The sequence below is a fragment of the Littorina saxatilis genome, linkage group LG14 (genome assembly GCF_037325665.1).
Source record: "Littorina saxatilis isolate snail1 linkage group LG14, US_GU_Lsax_2.0, whole genome shotgun sequence".
In the NCBI taxonomy this organism is placed as follows: Eukaryota; Metazoa; Mollusca; class Gastropoda; order Littorinimorpha; family Littorinidae; genus Littorina; species Littorina saxatilis.
The window spans coordinates 15132036-15149535 of NC_090258.1; the positions used below are offsets into that span (position 1 = coordinate 15132036).

The 17500-nt window shown below is 41.5% G+C and overlaps 1 protein-coding gene across 1 annotated transcript in view; it reads right to left on the bottom strand.

Annotated features, from left to right (window-relative positions):
- Nucleotides 1–9781: 9781 nt before the first annotated feature.
- The window catches only part of LOC138947226 (complement C1q-like protein 4), a 72254-nt gene continuing 64535 nt past the window's right edge, over nucleotides 9782–17500 (bottom strand). The window contains exons 3-4 of the mRNA XM_070318665.1: nucleotides 14858–15066; nucleotides 9782–13775 (exon numbers count right to left, since the gene is read on the bottom strand). Coding sequence (XP_070174766.1) covers nucleotides 13563–13775; nucleotides 14858–15066 — 422 coding nt within the window. The 3' untranslated portion in view covers nucleotides 9782–13562. The remainder of the gene's footprint in view (nucleotides 13776–14857; nucleotides 15067–17500) is intronic.

The following is a 17500-nucleotide window of genomic DNA, read 5'->3' on the forward strand; positions in this document are numbered from 1 at the left end:
ATATCCACCAAACTGCAGAAAATGTTTATCTGGTCGTCGACCTTTCGTCCATTGCCACAAGTGAGCTCTGCACGTGACGCATGCGTTATCAGTGGCTACAATGTCAAAATTGCTCATTTGGCATGACCACTCGTCATGCTTCAGTGTAATCTCGTGAAACTCGGGGAATATTGAGCTCTCACCATGTCTTCCAAAACCCATAAAAGCGGATTGCTCGCCACAAAGAAATCAGACGACAATTCAGCGACGAAAGATGGCCCGATTGAGCAGAGAAGACCGCCAAATTGCATTGGGTCGTTTACAAGCAGGCCAAAGTCAAAGTGCAATCGCCAGGCACTTCCACGTGTCCCAGAGCACCATCAGTAGACTGTGGGTCAGGTTTCAAGCCACTGGCTCCGTTGCTGACTTGCCACGAGCGGGAAGACCAAGGGCGACAACTGCTACTCACGACCGCTTCATACGGCTCCGCCACCTCCGGAATCGTTTCCTGTCGGCCTCATCTTCTGTCCAGGCTCTCCCCGGGCCACACCGATTATCGGACCAGACCGTGCGGAACCGCCTGCATGAAGCTGGTTTGAGAGCTCGCAGACCTCACAGAGGAGCTGTCCTCACCCGCCGCCATCGCCAGAACCGAGTGCAGTGGGGCAACCAGCACCTTTGCTGGACCGTCCGGAATCACTGGAGACACGTGTGGTTCAGCGACGAGTCCTACTTCCTGCTCCAGCGACATGATGGTCGGAGGAGGGTCTACCGGAGAGTAAACGAACGTTACGCGCCCAACTGTGTGGATGAGGCACCCGTTCATGGTGGTGGAGGCGTCATGGTGTGGGGGGCGATCAATACCGCTGGAAGGAGCACCCTGGTGCACGTCCAAGGGCGCATAACTGCCCAGCGATACGTGGAGGAAATTCTGCGCCCACACGCCCTTCCTCTTCTGGCTGACCAGGATGCCATATTCCAGCAGGACAACGCTCGCCCGCACACAGCACGACTCACCACCCAGTTCCTCACCGACCACCATGTCCAGGTGCTTCCCTGGCCATCCATGTCGCCAGACATGAACCCGATAGAACACCTCTGGGATGAATTGGACAGACGTGTGCGCAGGCGAGAAGAAGCGCCGGCAAATCACCGCGATCTATTGCAGGCACTTCAGGAGGAGTGGGACACCATCCCACAGCAAGATATCCGGCATCTGATCCAGTCCATGCCCAGAAGGTGCCGGGCAGTTGTTGCTGCTCAAGGCAGTCACACCCCCTACTGACTTGACAGCCTCGGCACCCAATCGTATTGATTGACTGATTGATTTGAAGATGCAAATGAACTGTGTGTGCATTCAACTGTGTCCATACCAAATTTCAAACAAATAATCTAAATATTGGATTTTCTGTTAATTTTTTCGAAAAATAAAACAAATTTGGCAAGTAGCAACTATGCGTTTCTTTTTTTGAACAGTATAGATAAAGAGTAATTATACGAATTGTAGACGGTAGAAATAAGAAGATGAAGTTAAAAAAAGTTTAAAAAACGTACCATTTGTTTTGTTTTGCCGCGGTAGTCATTTTTTTTGCTGAAATAATATCAAGGAATTTCACTAGAAATTTCTGCAAAACAATTGTTAATGAATTGTTCCCCGTTGATCGCATCTTGAGGTGTTTCAAGTTGGCCGACTGTTCCGGGATTGGCGACTTTCCCTTAGCTTGCGTAAAATACACACCAGATTTTGTGGTTTATTTTATCCCTGAGCAATCGTAAACCAGTGTGATCCACTTTCCTATTTTTTCACAATTTAGTCGTCAGTTTGTGATTTCAATGCGACTCGCTGTACCTCTGAAGTTAAAATGCAACAAACGACTGCGAGTTCCACGAACTTATCGGCGGCGGTTCGCTTCAAACAAGCAAGCGCAGAAAATTCGTCTGCTTGGGAAACACGACCTTGCGTGAACTGCTTCCGGGCTCCCTTTTTTCAAACTTTCAAGACTTCGAATTGTACTGATCTTGTCTTGATAAAAAAAAGGAATTATTTTATGATTGAAGAATGTTTGTGTAACAAGCTGTCGAATTATTATTTAGATTTTAAAAGTTAGTTCTAGCGCCAAAACGAGGCGTCCAATTGTGGGTTAGACAATCCGTCTAGCCACGCAAAAAAAAAATTCTTTGAAAAATGCTCGCTCTTTACGGAAGGCACCTAGGATGTTCTCAAGCGGTGAGTGTTTAAACAAAAGGGTGTTTGTACTGTGTGTCAAAGCCTGACAGTGTCTGTGACCAGAAACTGATGGTTTACGGGAAGCTGAGTGTGCATTTAAGTCGGTGAATTTTCTCCATACAAGATGATTTGTGGAGAGAGCTTAGTGTCCCTTTTCATTTTATCAGGGAGATAAGAAGGGAAGTAATTCCCCGCTACGTAATTATCTCCCTTATCTTTGCAAGTGCAGAAGTTTGACCTTACAGTGACATGTGTACCCTTCAAACTTTCAAGGAGTTCATGACGTTGGCTCTAAAATTTGGACAATGACTCGGCAAAAAGTATTCGGACAGTGTTGTTGTGGGTTTATTCACAATATTATCAGCACCTGTACTTTTAAGGTAATGTACACCATTAGAAATTAGGATCGTAGCTCTGACCTACCCAATTCTGGAAATTCCGGTGTTGAAAAGAAGAGTTCTTTTTGTTTTTTGTTAGAGAGGTTTTTCATGTTTGAAAGTCTGGAATGTTAGTAGCACTAACAGCGTCTGTGTGTTACTATTAAGTGTGTGTGTGTGTGTGTGTGTGTGTGTGTGTGTGTGTGTGTATGTGTGTGTGTGTGTATGTGCGTGTGTGTATGTGTGTATGTGTGTGTGTGTGTATGTGTGTGTGTGTGTATGTGTGTATGTGTGTGTGTGCGTGCGTGCTTGCTTGCATGCTTGCGTGTGTATGTGCTTGCCTATTTGTGTGCGTGTGTGGGGGGGGGGGCGGGTAATAGCAGAGTAGATGTTAAAGCCAGCTTTCACAGTATAAACTTTGTTAAATGGATTCAGTCTTCTGCGTCTGAAAAGAAACTCTAATTAAAAATGAACAGAAACAGACAGACAGACAAACACACAAACAAACAGACAAACAAACAGACAGAGTTCAAACAGTACTCTAAACATCTCATAACCAGCTAATCTGTCTTGACTCTCTCGTCTGACACCCAACTCAACATGTGCTAAGTTCACACAGTGTTTGTTCGTGCCACCGTTGTGACCATAGATAAGTGTTCACCCCCAGCGGGTTAGGGGGAAGAATTTACCCGATGCTCCCCAGCATGTCGTAAGAGGCGACAAACGGATTCTGTTTCTCCTTTTACCCTTGTTAAGTGTTTCTTGTATAGAATATGGTCAATGTTTGTGAAGATTTTAGTCAAGCAGTATGTAAGAAATGTTAAGTCCTTTGTACTGGAAACTTGCATTCTCCCAGTAAGGTCATATAATTGTACTACGTTGCAAGCCCCTGGAGCAATTTTTTTATTTATAGTGCTTTTGTGAACAAGAAACAATTAACAAGTGGCTCTATTCCATCTCCCCCCCCCCCCCCTTTCCCCGTCGCGATATAACCTTCGTGGTTGAAAACGACGTTAAACACCAAATAAAGAAAAGAAAGATAAGTGTTCGTAGATGTGTATTACCTGCCCCGCAATAGTCGACACGCACTGACCCCGACTTGTCCCAATATTTCCTGACAGTGGTTTGTCTGTTATGAAAGTGTTTGTGCCATGAACGCGTTTGTTTTTGTCAAACGCCGTGAATATGCAGCACAGGCCACCTGTAGTTTGTTGGCTCACGTAAATGTTGCCTCTAATTAATTAATTATTTTTGTCCATCGAGCCTGTGAGCAGGACAGAACCAAAGGTGGAGGTGGTGAGGGAGGGGGGGCTGGGTTCCGGAAGCCCCCCCCCCCCTCCCCGTTACCCCTGGCAAATGTACTGATTTCTCCAGATGAGACACAGGATACCCATTTCAAATGCTAAATTTCAGCAGCAACTCGCGGACTTTGCCCCATGCCCACAGAATCCACCACCATAGTTTTGCACCTGGACCCCAACTGTTACAGCACCCTCGGCAGCACCAGGGCCCATATTCTTGAAGAGTTTGCAAAATTCTGTCCGTCAAAGTCAAACTGTCGTGTAACTTTCGCCCGGTATTTGTTTATATCGCCCGGTAATTCTTTATTTTTCCCTGATATTCATGTGAGTCTGGTAGAAGGTCGGCAGCTACCAGTGTTGGTTATTTTTAGAATAGGAGATTCCCCATGCTTGCTCTTCTCTGTGCCGGCGTGTTAGTTTCAAAGTCAATAGCAACAACCAAACTAAATTAAATAAAAACAAGGGGGGATTTTTTATTTTTTTTTATATTTTTTTTACTTCAGTTGCATGGTTGCTGCTACCGTTATTTTTTTGCCTTCTCTCTAATTTAAAAAAAATTCAAGCCGGGAACATCCTTCTTTATTGGTCTTTATTTGTTCTCAATCAAATATTTACATGCAAACTTTATCAATAAACTAGTATCATGTTAACTAAAGATTTAAAAAAAATAATAATTCCTGCCTAGAATTAATGTTGAAAATCAATTTTGATATTCCTTACAACGTACTCTCTTGGACACGAAGAAAATAAACAAAAATAAACAAATGACAAAGACTAAAAAATAATAATGGCCAGATGGTGATTTGAACTCGACTCAATCGCGTATACCAGACTCACATGAATGACCAGGGGAAAATAAATAATACGGGCCCTGTACTGTACTCCTGCGTCGGCGGATTAAGCAGTGGAGACGGGTAAACCACGTTATCAGCTCGGTCAAAGCTTGGTACAAACGCGAGTACTATAAATTGTTTGATGACCCTGACAGTTGTCCACGTGTGGAGGCTATGCGTTTCTGTTTCGCTTTCTGTATTTAAAAAGTCTCTCCAAACGAGTGGATTGGCAACAGGCGTCAGGAACACGAGAAAGTTACCTACCGGGTTTGGAGCCAGTCGCGGTATTGAATTGGTTGAAATTGATTTAAACGAATTAGGCGTGGATTATAGAAACACGAAAATACCCAGCATGCTTCCTCCGAAAGCGGCGTATGGCTTTGTGCATCTCAAGCCTGGTGCCCACTGTTCTGGGCCCGTATGCTTATGGGGGAAGTTCGCGAAAACTCCCGAAGTTTTGAGTGACATCGGAAGAACTTGCCTCACTTTCGTATGCATGGGCCGGAAGAAGGGCTTACTTCGAAGCAAAGCGAGGAAGTAATTGATGGTAGTTTGTGACAACTTCCTACGTTTTGAGCGACATCGGAAGTACATCCTCAATTTCGCATGCATAGGACGGAAAAAGTGCTTACTTTTGAAGCAAGCGAGGAAGTAAGTGAGGGTAATTGTATTACAGCGAAACCCAGGAGTAAACACGCTGCTTCCAAAGTTTCTCAGTGCAAAATAGCAGGGCTTTTCTTCGGTTTTTCATATAAAACCGATCTAACGCAAATGAAAGTCCCAAAGAGAGAAAATAGAAAGAAAAGTCGTATCTCGTGCGTGCATTTCGTGTAAATTTCCCTGAATACAAACCTGAGTTGCCAGCTTTGACTTTTGTTTGTTCTGGGTCACTGGCCACCACTCTTAAAATTTCATCCCCGCTTATAGGAGGAGGTGTTTCTATGTAAATGGGCGTCTGTGTGTGCATGTGTGTTTGTATGAGAGTGTGCGTGTGCGTGTGTGTGTGTGTGTGTGTGTGTGTGTGTGTGTGTGCGTGCGTGTGTAGGTGTGCGTCTGTTCATTCATTCGTTTGCAGTGCACGCGCGCACATGTGTGTGTGTGGGGGGAGGGGTGTGTGTGTGTGTGTGTGCGTGCGTGTGAGTGTGTGTGAAAGTGTTTGTATGTATTTGTGCGAGTGCCTGTGTGTGCGGGTATAATTGTGCGTTTGTTTGTGTGCGCGTGCGTGCGTGTGTGTGTGTGTGTGTGTGTGTGTGTTTGTTTGTTCAACGGTGTGTGTGTGTGTGTGTGCACCCCACCTCCCCCCCTCACACACACACACACACACACTATTATGAGCTGATTATTTGCGCCTCGATATTTTATTTATTTTCTTTCGTTTTATGTTGTTTGTTGTGATTCACCACACCCGAGTTTCTCGAAATTGAGATAATAAAGTGTTCTATGTCTAACACACATGCACACACGCGCGTAGGATAAAAAAAATCCAATCTTGACTTTCAACTTTACATAAACATACATCCTGTTCACAATTAACGAGGACAAACATAATTTACTAACACCTAAGTACAACAATTTATCTTTTGTAAAAATTTGGACACACATTTTCCCAATTAATATGAAAGTTACTGAACTTATCTTCTTTTCACTACACCTTATATCTTGATTCCCCCAAAAACTTGAGTTCTGCCTTTTTAAATTGACCAGTAGCCCAAAACTTTCGCTCTAACCAAACAGTTTTACTGATACACAATCATTAAAAAAAAGAGGTTTAACATAACCGACTTCGCTACCACATAAACAAAATAAGTTTTATTCTCCCCAACATTCTGGTCAACAAAATCATTATTACAGACAGTCATTCAATTTCAAGACAATCATCACAGCTTTGAACAGACCATTTCGTTCAACCAGTCAAAAACAACAACTAAAGTAAAAGCTACAGCGCGATCAACGTTCGCCCATTTACGAACTCGCGATGAGATTTGTTTCTTCTGGTCACCAAGCCTACCGTTTACAAACGCATGCGCACTAATTGGGATTCCCCCAATTTCCTCGACCTTGACCTCAGGACTCTCGAAGCCACTACTTCGGCGTTCAAGTTAGCTCGTGCATACCGAGTAGCTGGCAACTTTGCTTCCGAAGTTCCCACTTTCAAATTTAATTTCATCATTTATACGACGATATCACATCTCAAAGGTCCTTACCCATCTAAAAGAAACCTCCAACGCATGCTACAATTGCATGACATTCTGGTTTTAAAGGCAGCTCATTGGGAAATGAGCTCAGACACAATATTGAAGACGTGAAATGCGTCAATCGAGCAACTGTCGTAACTTGGCTACAATGAGACGGTCGGCTACCTTGCACCATAGACACGAACTGTGACATTCTTGTTTAATTTAGGTGAAAAGCTTGAAACAGCGGGGCTCAAAACCGACAGTACGATAATTTACTGACCGAATAAAACGTGCTCGAGTCATTCGGCGAAGATGGTGAGCTTTCAAACTACCACGACTGAATAACTGATAACACATCTTTGCATAATGCTTTTTCTAGACGAGTAGCATAGTGCAGTGGTTACGGATTCGGAATTTCAATCCGACGCTCTGGGTTCAAGTGCCGCTGGGAACTAAAAATTTTTTTTTTTAATTAACCTTTTTTTCAATAGACCTCAATTGCATTCAGACTGCAACAACCGGTTTTTGCCTCTGTGTTAATTGTTTTTAAACGCGTAAAGAAACTGTCCTATGCTTTCAAAAAAAATCGAATCTTGACTTTTAACTGTACATAACCATGCATCGCCATCGTAATCAAAAATTAACGAGGGAAAACAAATTAAAACACCGATGAACAGTATTGTCTTTTCTAAACTTCTTGACAGACATTTCCCCAATACTGAATAAGGAACAAGTCACTAAACTTAGTTATTTACGGTCTACTGCATAATGTTCTTCCTTTTAAACTTTACCAGTAACCCAAAGTTTCCCTATAACCAATCTATGTTTGTCCAACAAAGAGTTTTACCGATATAAAATTATTAAACACAAGTTCAACATACAGTAATTGTTGTACTTATTGTGAGAACGAAATTGATTATACTGATTTTTTTGAATTTTTTTTGCCCCAAAATTATGTTCACTTGGAAACGCGTTGAGGATAAAGTGATTTGTAAATATAATATGATTATTAAAAATTACCGTAAAGGAAGTTTTTTGGGCGTGTTCAAAATACATTTAGAAATAGTATTGTTAACGATATAGGTACATTTAAAGTAGAAAAATTAATATAAAAAGCAGAAAAAAAGAAAAGAAAAAAAGATCAATGAAGAGGGATACTCCCCGCAACAAAAAAAAATTAAATAAAATAAAGGGTTGAAGCAAGCAGCTGAGATCCCCCCCCCCCCCCCCCAAAAAAAAAAAAAAAGTTCAACATAATCATTTACTCTTATCCTAACATTCAAGCCAACAAAGTTATTTGTCATAGACAGTCATTCGATTCCAAGACAATCATCACAGGTTTGAATCCGACCCTTTCGTTTAACCATTCAAAAAAACAACAGCAATAACGCTGTTAGTACTACAGCGCGCTCAACGTTCGCCTTTTTGAACTCGCGATGAGATTTGTTTCTTCTGGTGGCAAGCTTACCGTTAACAAACGCATGCGTACTAGTTAGGATTCCCCCAATTTTCGCGACCTTGACCGAATACTCTCGAAGTCACCACTCCGGCGTTCATGCATAGTGAACAGTTGGAAAGTTAAACTTCGGGAGTTCCCACTTCCGAAAGAGGCCTCTACTTCCAGTGTTGCTGACTTCCTCCTCATGCATACGGGCCCTGGTGTGAGTTATGCCCCTTTCCAAGATGGTGGTCCCCTTGTACTAGCCCTCAATAATGATTGTAGTCACGCCAACTTTTCTTTGAAAAGAAAAGAAACTATTCTGCAATGTAAAAGTCAATGGTCTGACTTCAAAATAAACTCATTCAATAAGTTGTGTGTGCGTGCGTGCGTGCAAAAGTGTGGGTACAGTGTGCCTGCGTGCGTATTTTTTAAGTCTTTGTTCTCTTAAAACTCTCTTCTCTATTGGTGCGAGAGAATGACAACTGTGGTGCTCGGTGATGTTGCAAAAAGTCGGTCACTGACTGCATGAACTTAGCGAAAAGTAAGGTACTTTACGATAAGGCCAAAAAAAAAGGTCTGTTTACGGTAACATAGGCCAAAAAAATAGGGTCGGTAGGTCGGGATTTTTCTTTCTTTTTTTTCTCCAAAAAACCATATTTTTACGTTATTTTGCCAAAAAAACAAGATTTTTTTTTTCCCAAATGCCAAAAAAAAGTCTAGGGTCGCGCGAAAAAAACTAGGGTCGGTCGGGTTACCGTAAACAGACCTATTTTTTTTTTGGCCTAACCTGCTCTACATTTCAAACGTAACGTTACATACAAATATAGCTTATCTACAGTACCTATAGACAAGTCTAAGATCTACATGATTCTGGAATTTCCAAAATAAAGTTCTTCACACGGAATAGAGTAGATAAGGACGGAGTATGACCAGTGTTTTCCATGTTAGAAAGTATGTCAATTGGCCTGAAACGTGGCAGTTGTTGTTGTTCTTGGTGATGGTGGTGGATGTGGTGGTATGTCGTCGTTGTAGTTTTCGTTTTCTCCTTCTCCTTCGTCTGCAACGTTGCTGTTGATGTACTTGTTTTGGTGGTGGTAATCATGATGTGACACACACACACACACACACACACACACACACACACACACACACACTCACACGCACGCACGCACGCACGCACGCACGCACGCACACATACATACACACGAACGCACGCACGCACAAACACACACACACACACACAAACACACACACACTCACACACACAAACACACACAAACACACACACACATAAACACTCACACTCGCACACACATACATACACACGAACGCACGCACAAACACACACACACACACACACACACACACACACACACACACACACACACACACACGACATTACAAACATTAATTCTAAGATACAGAAAAGAAAACAAACAGCACGAATACTGAAAACAGAGTGTTTACTATCTTAAGTTCAACAACTGTCTACAAGTATAGAAACCCGACACACACACCAAATAATGTCAGTAAATTCTGCCAATATGACTATACAGAGCGTAACATCAAAATAATGTCAAGAAATTCTGGTGAAATAGAAACACGCACTATATAAAAGTACCTGGATTTGTTTACTCATTGACCACAAAAAAATAGAGGATGAAAGCCGTTTGTTCATTTAAATTCTTGTTATTCCCTCAGGTGCCAGGAGAATGGTTTTGAATAACTGTCACTTACTCCATTATACATGTACTTCCCTTTGTTTATCAGATACTCATTGTCGAACCTGTAAATGACTCAAACGGTGTTACAATCTTTGCCACAATTTGTAAAGACACCTTTCTGTGCGTGTAACTGATCAGGTAAAATCTACAGGCCTGTTCAAACTATTACATGGGACTAGAGTGTCCCCCTGTCTTGACATTTATACCAAAAAACAACAGCCTAGCTGCATCCTGAGCAGAGTTGGGTAGGGTTGTTTTTTTCGCTAAATCAATCCGGTGTACTGGTATAGGTGTCGATAATAACATTAATTCAGCTTAAATTGTTTACACAATAGGTGAACTGGTCTCACTCGAAACTCAAAACCAAAAACACTGATATACATATTATAATGAGACCAAATAAAGAACCCAGAAACATTGTGTGCTTTTCCACTACAACGACTATTGTGCTGACGTTCTCCTGGTTGTTTTGTTTTATAGGTTTCGGATTTCAAATTCGAAACTGTCTTATTGATTTGTCAGAAGGATAGGTTTTGTTTAGAGCAACTATATCCTTTCGCTTGACGTTAACTCTTGAAGAACTTTTTACGTACGCGTTCTGTCTCCTAAAAAATTATTTAATTTCCTCAACCAAGTTTCTTTCTCCATGTAGAGAAAACGGACAATGCACTGCAATCTAGAGAGAGGGAGAGACAGAGACAGAGAAGGAGACAGAGACAGAGACAGAGAGAGAAGGAGAGAGGGAGAGAGACGGAGAGAGAGACAGAGAGGAACAACTTAATATAAAAGTACAGTTATAACACTAAACCCGTAATAAAAAATAAAATCACAACACGGAATGTTGATGAAATACAAATTTAAATCTGCTAACTCCAATGTACGGACGATATCACATTACAACAACAAAAAACAGCTCCTCAGGACAACATCAAAAACAGCTCTTAAAACTAAGTTCTTAACAACAGAAACAATTTTATGACAACAACACAGAAGACCAGTAAATCTGACACACTACTCTTCTAATTGGTTTGTTAATTCCCAAACATACTACTATCTTGAATAGCTAATTGGTAGAATGGAATGAATTTCTGAATACATGTGTGCGTTTCTTATACATTCTTTTAACCGTATGTTGTATGCAAAATCAGATGTTGTTTCTATTTCTCTTAGATACAATGCACACACCAAAGATGCCTTTAAGCTAATAAATGCCGGAGAAATTTAGTTAAAGAGTCAGATTTAAAATTATCATGACATAGAAGCTGGCAAAACCTGAGCAAATTGTCTTCAGGGGAGGCAATCAGGTTTCCTTTGTCAAAGGACAAATGACACAAGTTGTTTCCCGTGCCAGAGCTAATAATGACCTTTGATAAACTATTCTGGCTCTTGGCAGCCAATAGTAATCGTACTGAGTTGTTTTCTTTCAAAAATTAAAAAATTAAATTAAAAAAATTAAAATTGTGAAAAGGTTGACATTGTTGAATGCATGAAATGCATTTAATGTGCTCTGTTCACTTAACTAAACACATTATTACGCTCCGCAATAACGAACAAGAACTGTTTAATACATGATGAGACTACACACAAGTGTTTCAATCCATGGGGACGAATTCTTCTGAAGCACATACAAAAGAAGTGCTGTAAAGATTCTCATATCTCAAACCACAAAGAAATCGGCGAGGATTAATCAATAAATTAAGATGTTTTTGAATCTTGCGAAAAGCATGCAAAAAGTAATGACTTGAAGTTTATACAACACACAAAAACATGGACCGTTTTGTAATTTGGACCACCAACGAACTTGAACAAATTCAAAATATGGTTACGTTTTTGGAATGGACGGGGATGAGTCAGGTGAAACTGACTTTGTGTGTTCACAATCAAATTCTTTGTATCAAACTTATATATGTACAGTATTTACAAGGTCAAGGTCAACACTAGGTTCTATTTCTTTAGGCCCGTGGGAATCAATACATCAAAAAGACTTGAAACACACAGACTATCTTATTTTCTTGTTTCTTCAACATTGCCGATCTCATGTTACCGAAGTCACTTTACAAACAGTAAACTCTTACTTTTCACTTCGCAAATGCCGTTGCCTAGGACAAACAAATCAAGGGAACATTAACCTGCAATCTTAACAACTTTGTTCCTCTCGAAAAGCTCTCATTTTCCCCCAAAAAATAGAATACGTCCGTGTGAAAGTCTGTTGTAGACACGCTCTATCGTATTGAAAGTCTGTTGTTGACACGCTCTATCGTATTGAAAGTCTGTTGTTGACACGCTCTATCGTATTGAAAGTCTGTTGTAGACACGCTCTATCGTATTGAAAGTCTGTTGTAGACACGCTCTATCGTATTGAAAGTCTGTTGTAGACACGCTCTATCGTATTGAAAGTCTGTTGTAGACACGCTCTGTCGTATTGAAAGTCTGTTGTAGACACGCTCTATCGTATTGAAAGTCAAAACTATAGGAATATTGAGCTTGTAAAGATAAGATTCTACCCCTAAACGCTCATTCTCTAAAGGATCGTGTGGTGGGTTTTTTTAAATTATAAAGCAACCAGATTATATTCTTATGTTGAACATTATATATTAGAAATCCTTCTCTTGATAGTTAATTGCCCGACCCGGGAAGCAAACTCCTTTCCTGTACAAACCAATGAAAGTCTTCGTCCCCTTGATAATTATCACACTATATTCGTATCACGTCCAAATGTGTCATCATTTGAGTTTAAATGTCAGCGAGTTCAAAAACCGCTTCATTCCCTGCTTCCAGAGACCCAAACGGGAGAACTGAGGAGGTCGATTAAAGCGAATGGTTGACAAGGATTTCAAAAATGTTGCAACAGGTATTTGGAATGATGAATTGTTTTGTTTGGGGGTTGCAGGTAGACTTGCCCGTTATCTATGTTGGTGGGGTACTTGTTGCTTTCTTCTCTGTGTGCATGCCTCCTACAAAGCGTGATTAGTTTGAAGTTTGCTGTAAACGTTTCCATTAGAGTTCTGGACAATTTCTCTTCGTCTGAAGGATGTGATTTTATTTTAAATTGTATCGTTGAAAAATAAAGATACCATCATTCACCAAGACAAAGAGAGTACGTTTAAAAATGTTCCCCTTCTTCAAAACAACAAACTTGTACCGTGACCATTCTTGGCTTTTTTGGGGGGGATACCAAAATGATGACGTCCCTGTCGCAAACAGTACTCCTTTTCAAGATACCCAAATATTGCTCAAATCTAAGAAACCCATTTTGGAGCAGAAGACAGGCAGATCTTCAAATACACGTATGTTTCTGACCAAAGTACTGCTGTTTGACACCGGGGCTATACCCCTGAAAAAATATCCTCAACTTATTTTGTTCAGTGTATATGTTACCTATGGAAACCTATGTTTTTGGACTCCCTGCCTTTCAAACCACCTCAAAAGATTCACAAACAAAAAACAACGCCTCCTCTCTTTCACAAATCAAAATCCAGTCCACGCAGCTTCAGCCTCGTCGCTTAGTCCGATGGATCAGGGAACAGGCAGAAGCCGGAGAACGTCGAGTACATGTAACCGTGGATGTAAGAGGCGCGACTCAACAGAACCAGCCACACCTGGTCGCCTCCCTTGAGCGTCAAGATGGCGCTGTTGGTAGCTGAGGCCCAGTAGGGGATGCTCTCAGCCCAGATCGTGGCCACCATCCGTCCGTCCACCACCAGGTCCACCGCCGCCTGAAAACGTCAGCAAAAGTTGTGAAGATCGTGTAAGATTTGTGGGGTGTTCGTCAACAAAAGTTGTGAAGATCGTGTTAGGTTTGTGGGGTTTTCGTCAACAAAAGTGTGAAGATCGTGTTAGGTTTGTGGGGTTTTCGTCAACAAAAGTGTGAAGATCGTGTAAGTTTTGTGGGGTGTTCGTCAGCAAAAGTTGTGAAGATCGTGTTAGTTTTGTGGGGTGTTCGTCAGCAAAAGTTGTGAAGATCGTGTAAGTTTTGTGGGGTTTTTGTCAGCAAAAGTTGTGAAGATCGTGTTAGTTTTGTGGGGTGTTCGTCAGCAAAAGTTGTGAAGATCGTATTAGGTTTGTGGGGTGTTCGTCAACAAAGATGTGAAGATCGTGTTAGGTTTGTGGGTTTTTTGTCATCAAAAGTTGTGAAAATCGTGTTGGATTTTTTGTGTTTTTTTTGTTTTGTAATGCGTCATGCACATAAAAAATGTTTCAATTACTATCGGTCGTGCACTTTTCGTTTTAAAATTCGCATGTCAATGTATCTGCTTGAAAACAGTGTCAGCATCCAGGAAGAATGGGCTGCCCACAAAGTAATTGATTTGGATCAACAAATTCAACATCAAAAGTCAGCAGAAAATGGAAAGCAGTGGCTTCTATATACGTACACAAACATTAATTTCAGCTGTCATAAAAGTGACCAGAAAACGGTGAATGAGTGTGCATGTTCGAGTGGACGTTAGCCTGTCTATTTGCTTGCGTGTTTGTCTATCTGACTGTATGCATAGACGGATAGACAGATGTCACTGATGTGTAAATGAACGTAAAATATCAGTCAGTATTCCGTGAAACAGGGCAAATGAAATTGGTTACACAGATATCACAGTAAACTTTCGCTTGTATGCAAGCAACAAAACTAATGTTACATGCCATACTTAATCAGCAACGCGCAAGGAACAGAATTTCAGAACAGTGTTTTCAATACTCAAAATTCAGAACAGCCAAGAAAGAAGAGACAAAAAGAGAGAACAGAAAGGACGCAAGGGAGGTAAACCAGACAGATACGTTCCATCCTTTCATCAAAGAAACGTACGCGTTGTCTCCCCTGCGCGGCCACGACAACCGTAAACAGGTAGGTGCCGTTGTAGGGTGCCGTAAAGCGGCCCGTGTCCATGTCGAAAGCTCCGCCCACATTGGTGATGACGCTGTCAAAGACGAGGTCGGTGTTGTCCGTAACGGGACCCTTGTTGTCCTTCAGGCCAGCAAAGAATGCCACCTTCGGCACGTTGGGGCCATTTTGTCCTGGAAGAGAAAAGACCTTGACATTCGGATGTAATGACCTCAGTGGAAGAAGTGGCCAATCAGGGACACATACGCCAATTGCTGTATTCCTTATAAGGTAAAGGAAGTCCTAAATTGAGCCCAAAATCGACTCCGCGAAGACTTCGCTGAAAATTCAGTGCTAAAGCTTCATGCGGCCAGCTTCGCGAACTATACTTCGCGTCAGTAGTCGACTTCACCAAATTAAGGACAGGCTATAGCTTTGAAAAGGTTTCGTTTTTGGCTCACGTAAGTGTAGCCTATGCGATGGTAAACTTTGTCTGTCTGTGCGTGCGTGTCCGCGTATGTATGTATGTGTGTATGTCTGTGGTAGAAACTTTAACATTTTTGGCTAAACACCGAAATACTCATTTCACGTGGTTAATTTTCAAGCACCATCTTCAAATTATTGAAGCAATGATCAACATTGTGTCGGCATGTGTGTAGTTAAAGCGTGTATCCAAAGAAAACGGGTGGTGGGGGGTTTTGAAGGGGTACAAGCAGTTGACTGATTTGTGTCGTGTTTGGCATGTAGACGGCAGGTCAGGTGTCAAGATCAGGTCAGGGGTCGCGCGAAGGATTGTGGTCCAGTTCTCACCTCGCCGATTCGCCGGGGAAGACGATTTCATGTTGTTCGGTTTCTAAGCTCCAGAAAAGTAAATAAAGAAGATACCAAAGGGAGATTTCCTACAATTTGATCTGCACAGCGTGTTTCCAATGTCCACGCGAGGAAGAGCTGTCGAAAGCGCGGCAGTCAGTGTCGATCTTGCAGCCGTATCCCGGTAAGTTCAGAGACAGATCTAGTGTCTCCCACTCTGATAACGTGTCACCTACTGTTAATCCGTTTTGTTTTAATTTCTTTTTATTTCAGCAGACACGGATGTCAAACACAGTGCTAGGCAGTCACCTCTAGTGAAATGAGTTGATCTAAAGTGCCTGTAATGTTTGGATGTCTTTGCTCGTGGTTCGATTTATGTGAATTTCAAGACTTGCAGTAGAGTCTCAAGTTAAGTTTACTCTGCCCGAAAAAAACTGTCCACCATTTACTTGAACATGCAGATATAAGGAAACGGAATGAATCTGTTCTCAAAGTCAAAATGATCACGATTTTTTCCTCAGATTCAAAACATGCACTGTCATGGTTTTGTCTGTACAATTTAGTAAGTCTTAAGTACTTTGCAACAACTTCCTTGAACGTGAAAGACAGTTTTTGAATGCTAGATCTGTATCGCGTTTCATTCCAGACTCGATCCTCTATTTGATTGTAGATATACTGTTTGCTGTTTACGCACTATCATATGATTCGCTATGTAACGTTTGGTAAGCTTACCTTGCCACAGCTTTCTTGTCTTTGTTGGCATTTCTGGCTGTGCTGACCGTCAGAATTATTTTAAGAACCAGGCTGCTGCAGTCGACATGTTTCGCATATTGTAGGGTTACCATGCTGCATAGGTAAAGTGGCTTGTATAACCTGACTATTCTGTTTCAAAACACTGTTTATATTTGTGTAGGTTGTAGTCATCATAACTAATCGCATTTTGCCATTTGTTTCAGAAAGGAGGTTAACCTACAACAAGATCGACGCTATGTCAGATATATGCCTCAGCCACATGAAGACTTCCGAATTTAGATCTACTCGGCATGGTGACAAGTCTTGATGAAAAGTATAGGACTGAGGACAGCAGTGGAAAAAGTGCCCACATGGCAGGTACCTAACCTATTACCCTAGTCATTTTATCTGTTTGCCTTCTTTTGAAAATTATACATGGAGTTGATATGATGCGTTAGTTTTAACTGTGTGTGTGTGTGTGTGTGTGTGTGTGTGTGTGTGTGTGTGTGTGTGTGTGTGTGTGTGTGTGTGTGTGTGTGTGTGTGTGTGTGTGTGTTACGGAGTGAGTGAGTTTGTGTTATGTTACTGTTTGTTGATTTCTTACGGGAGCCTTGAAGGCTTCGCCTCTTGTTTCTGAATTGATTTAGAATGTTATCACGAATGTTTTAATGATTGCCCCCCTCCCCCCTCCCCCTCCCCTCACTCTTTCTGCACTTGATAATATGGTTTTATGTGTGTTTGTATGAATGTTTTTGTTTGGTTGGTTGTATTTTGGTGTTTTTTTGCGTTTGTTTGTTTGTTTGTTTGTTTGTTCGTTTGTTTGTGCGTTTTAATTTTTACTTGTTTGTTCTTTCAACATTTATAAAACGTATACTCCTTAGATAGGCCTCTCACATTGGCGAAGGCTGGATGTAAAAAGAAAAAAGCACCTGTTTGCTTATGCCGTTACCCTCGTTAATAAAGACTTTTTCTTGTCTTGTCTTGTCTTGTCTTGTCTTGTCTTGTCTCTCTCTCTCTCTCTCTCTCTCTCCCTCTCTCTCTCTCTCTCTCTCTCTCTCTTGCTCTCTCTTGCTCTTTCTCGCTCCC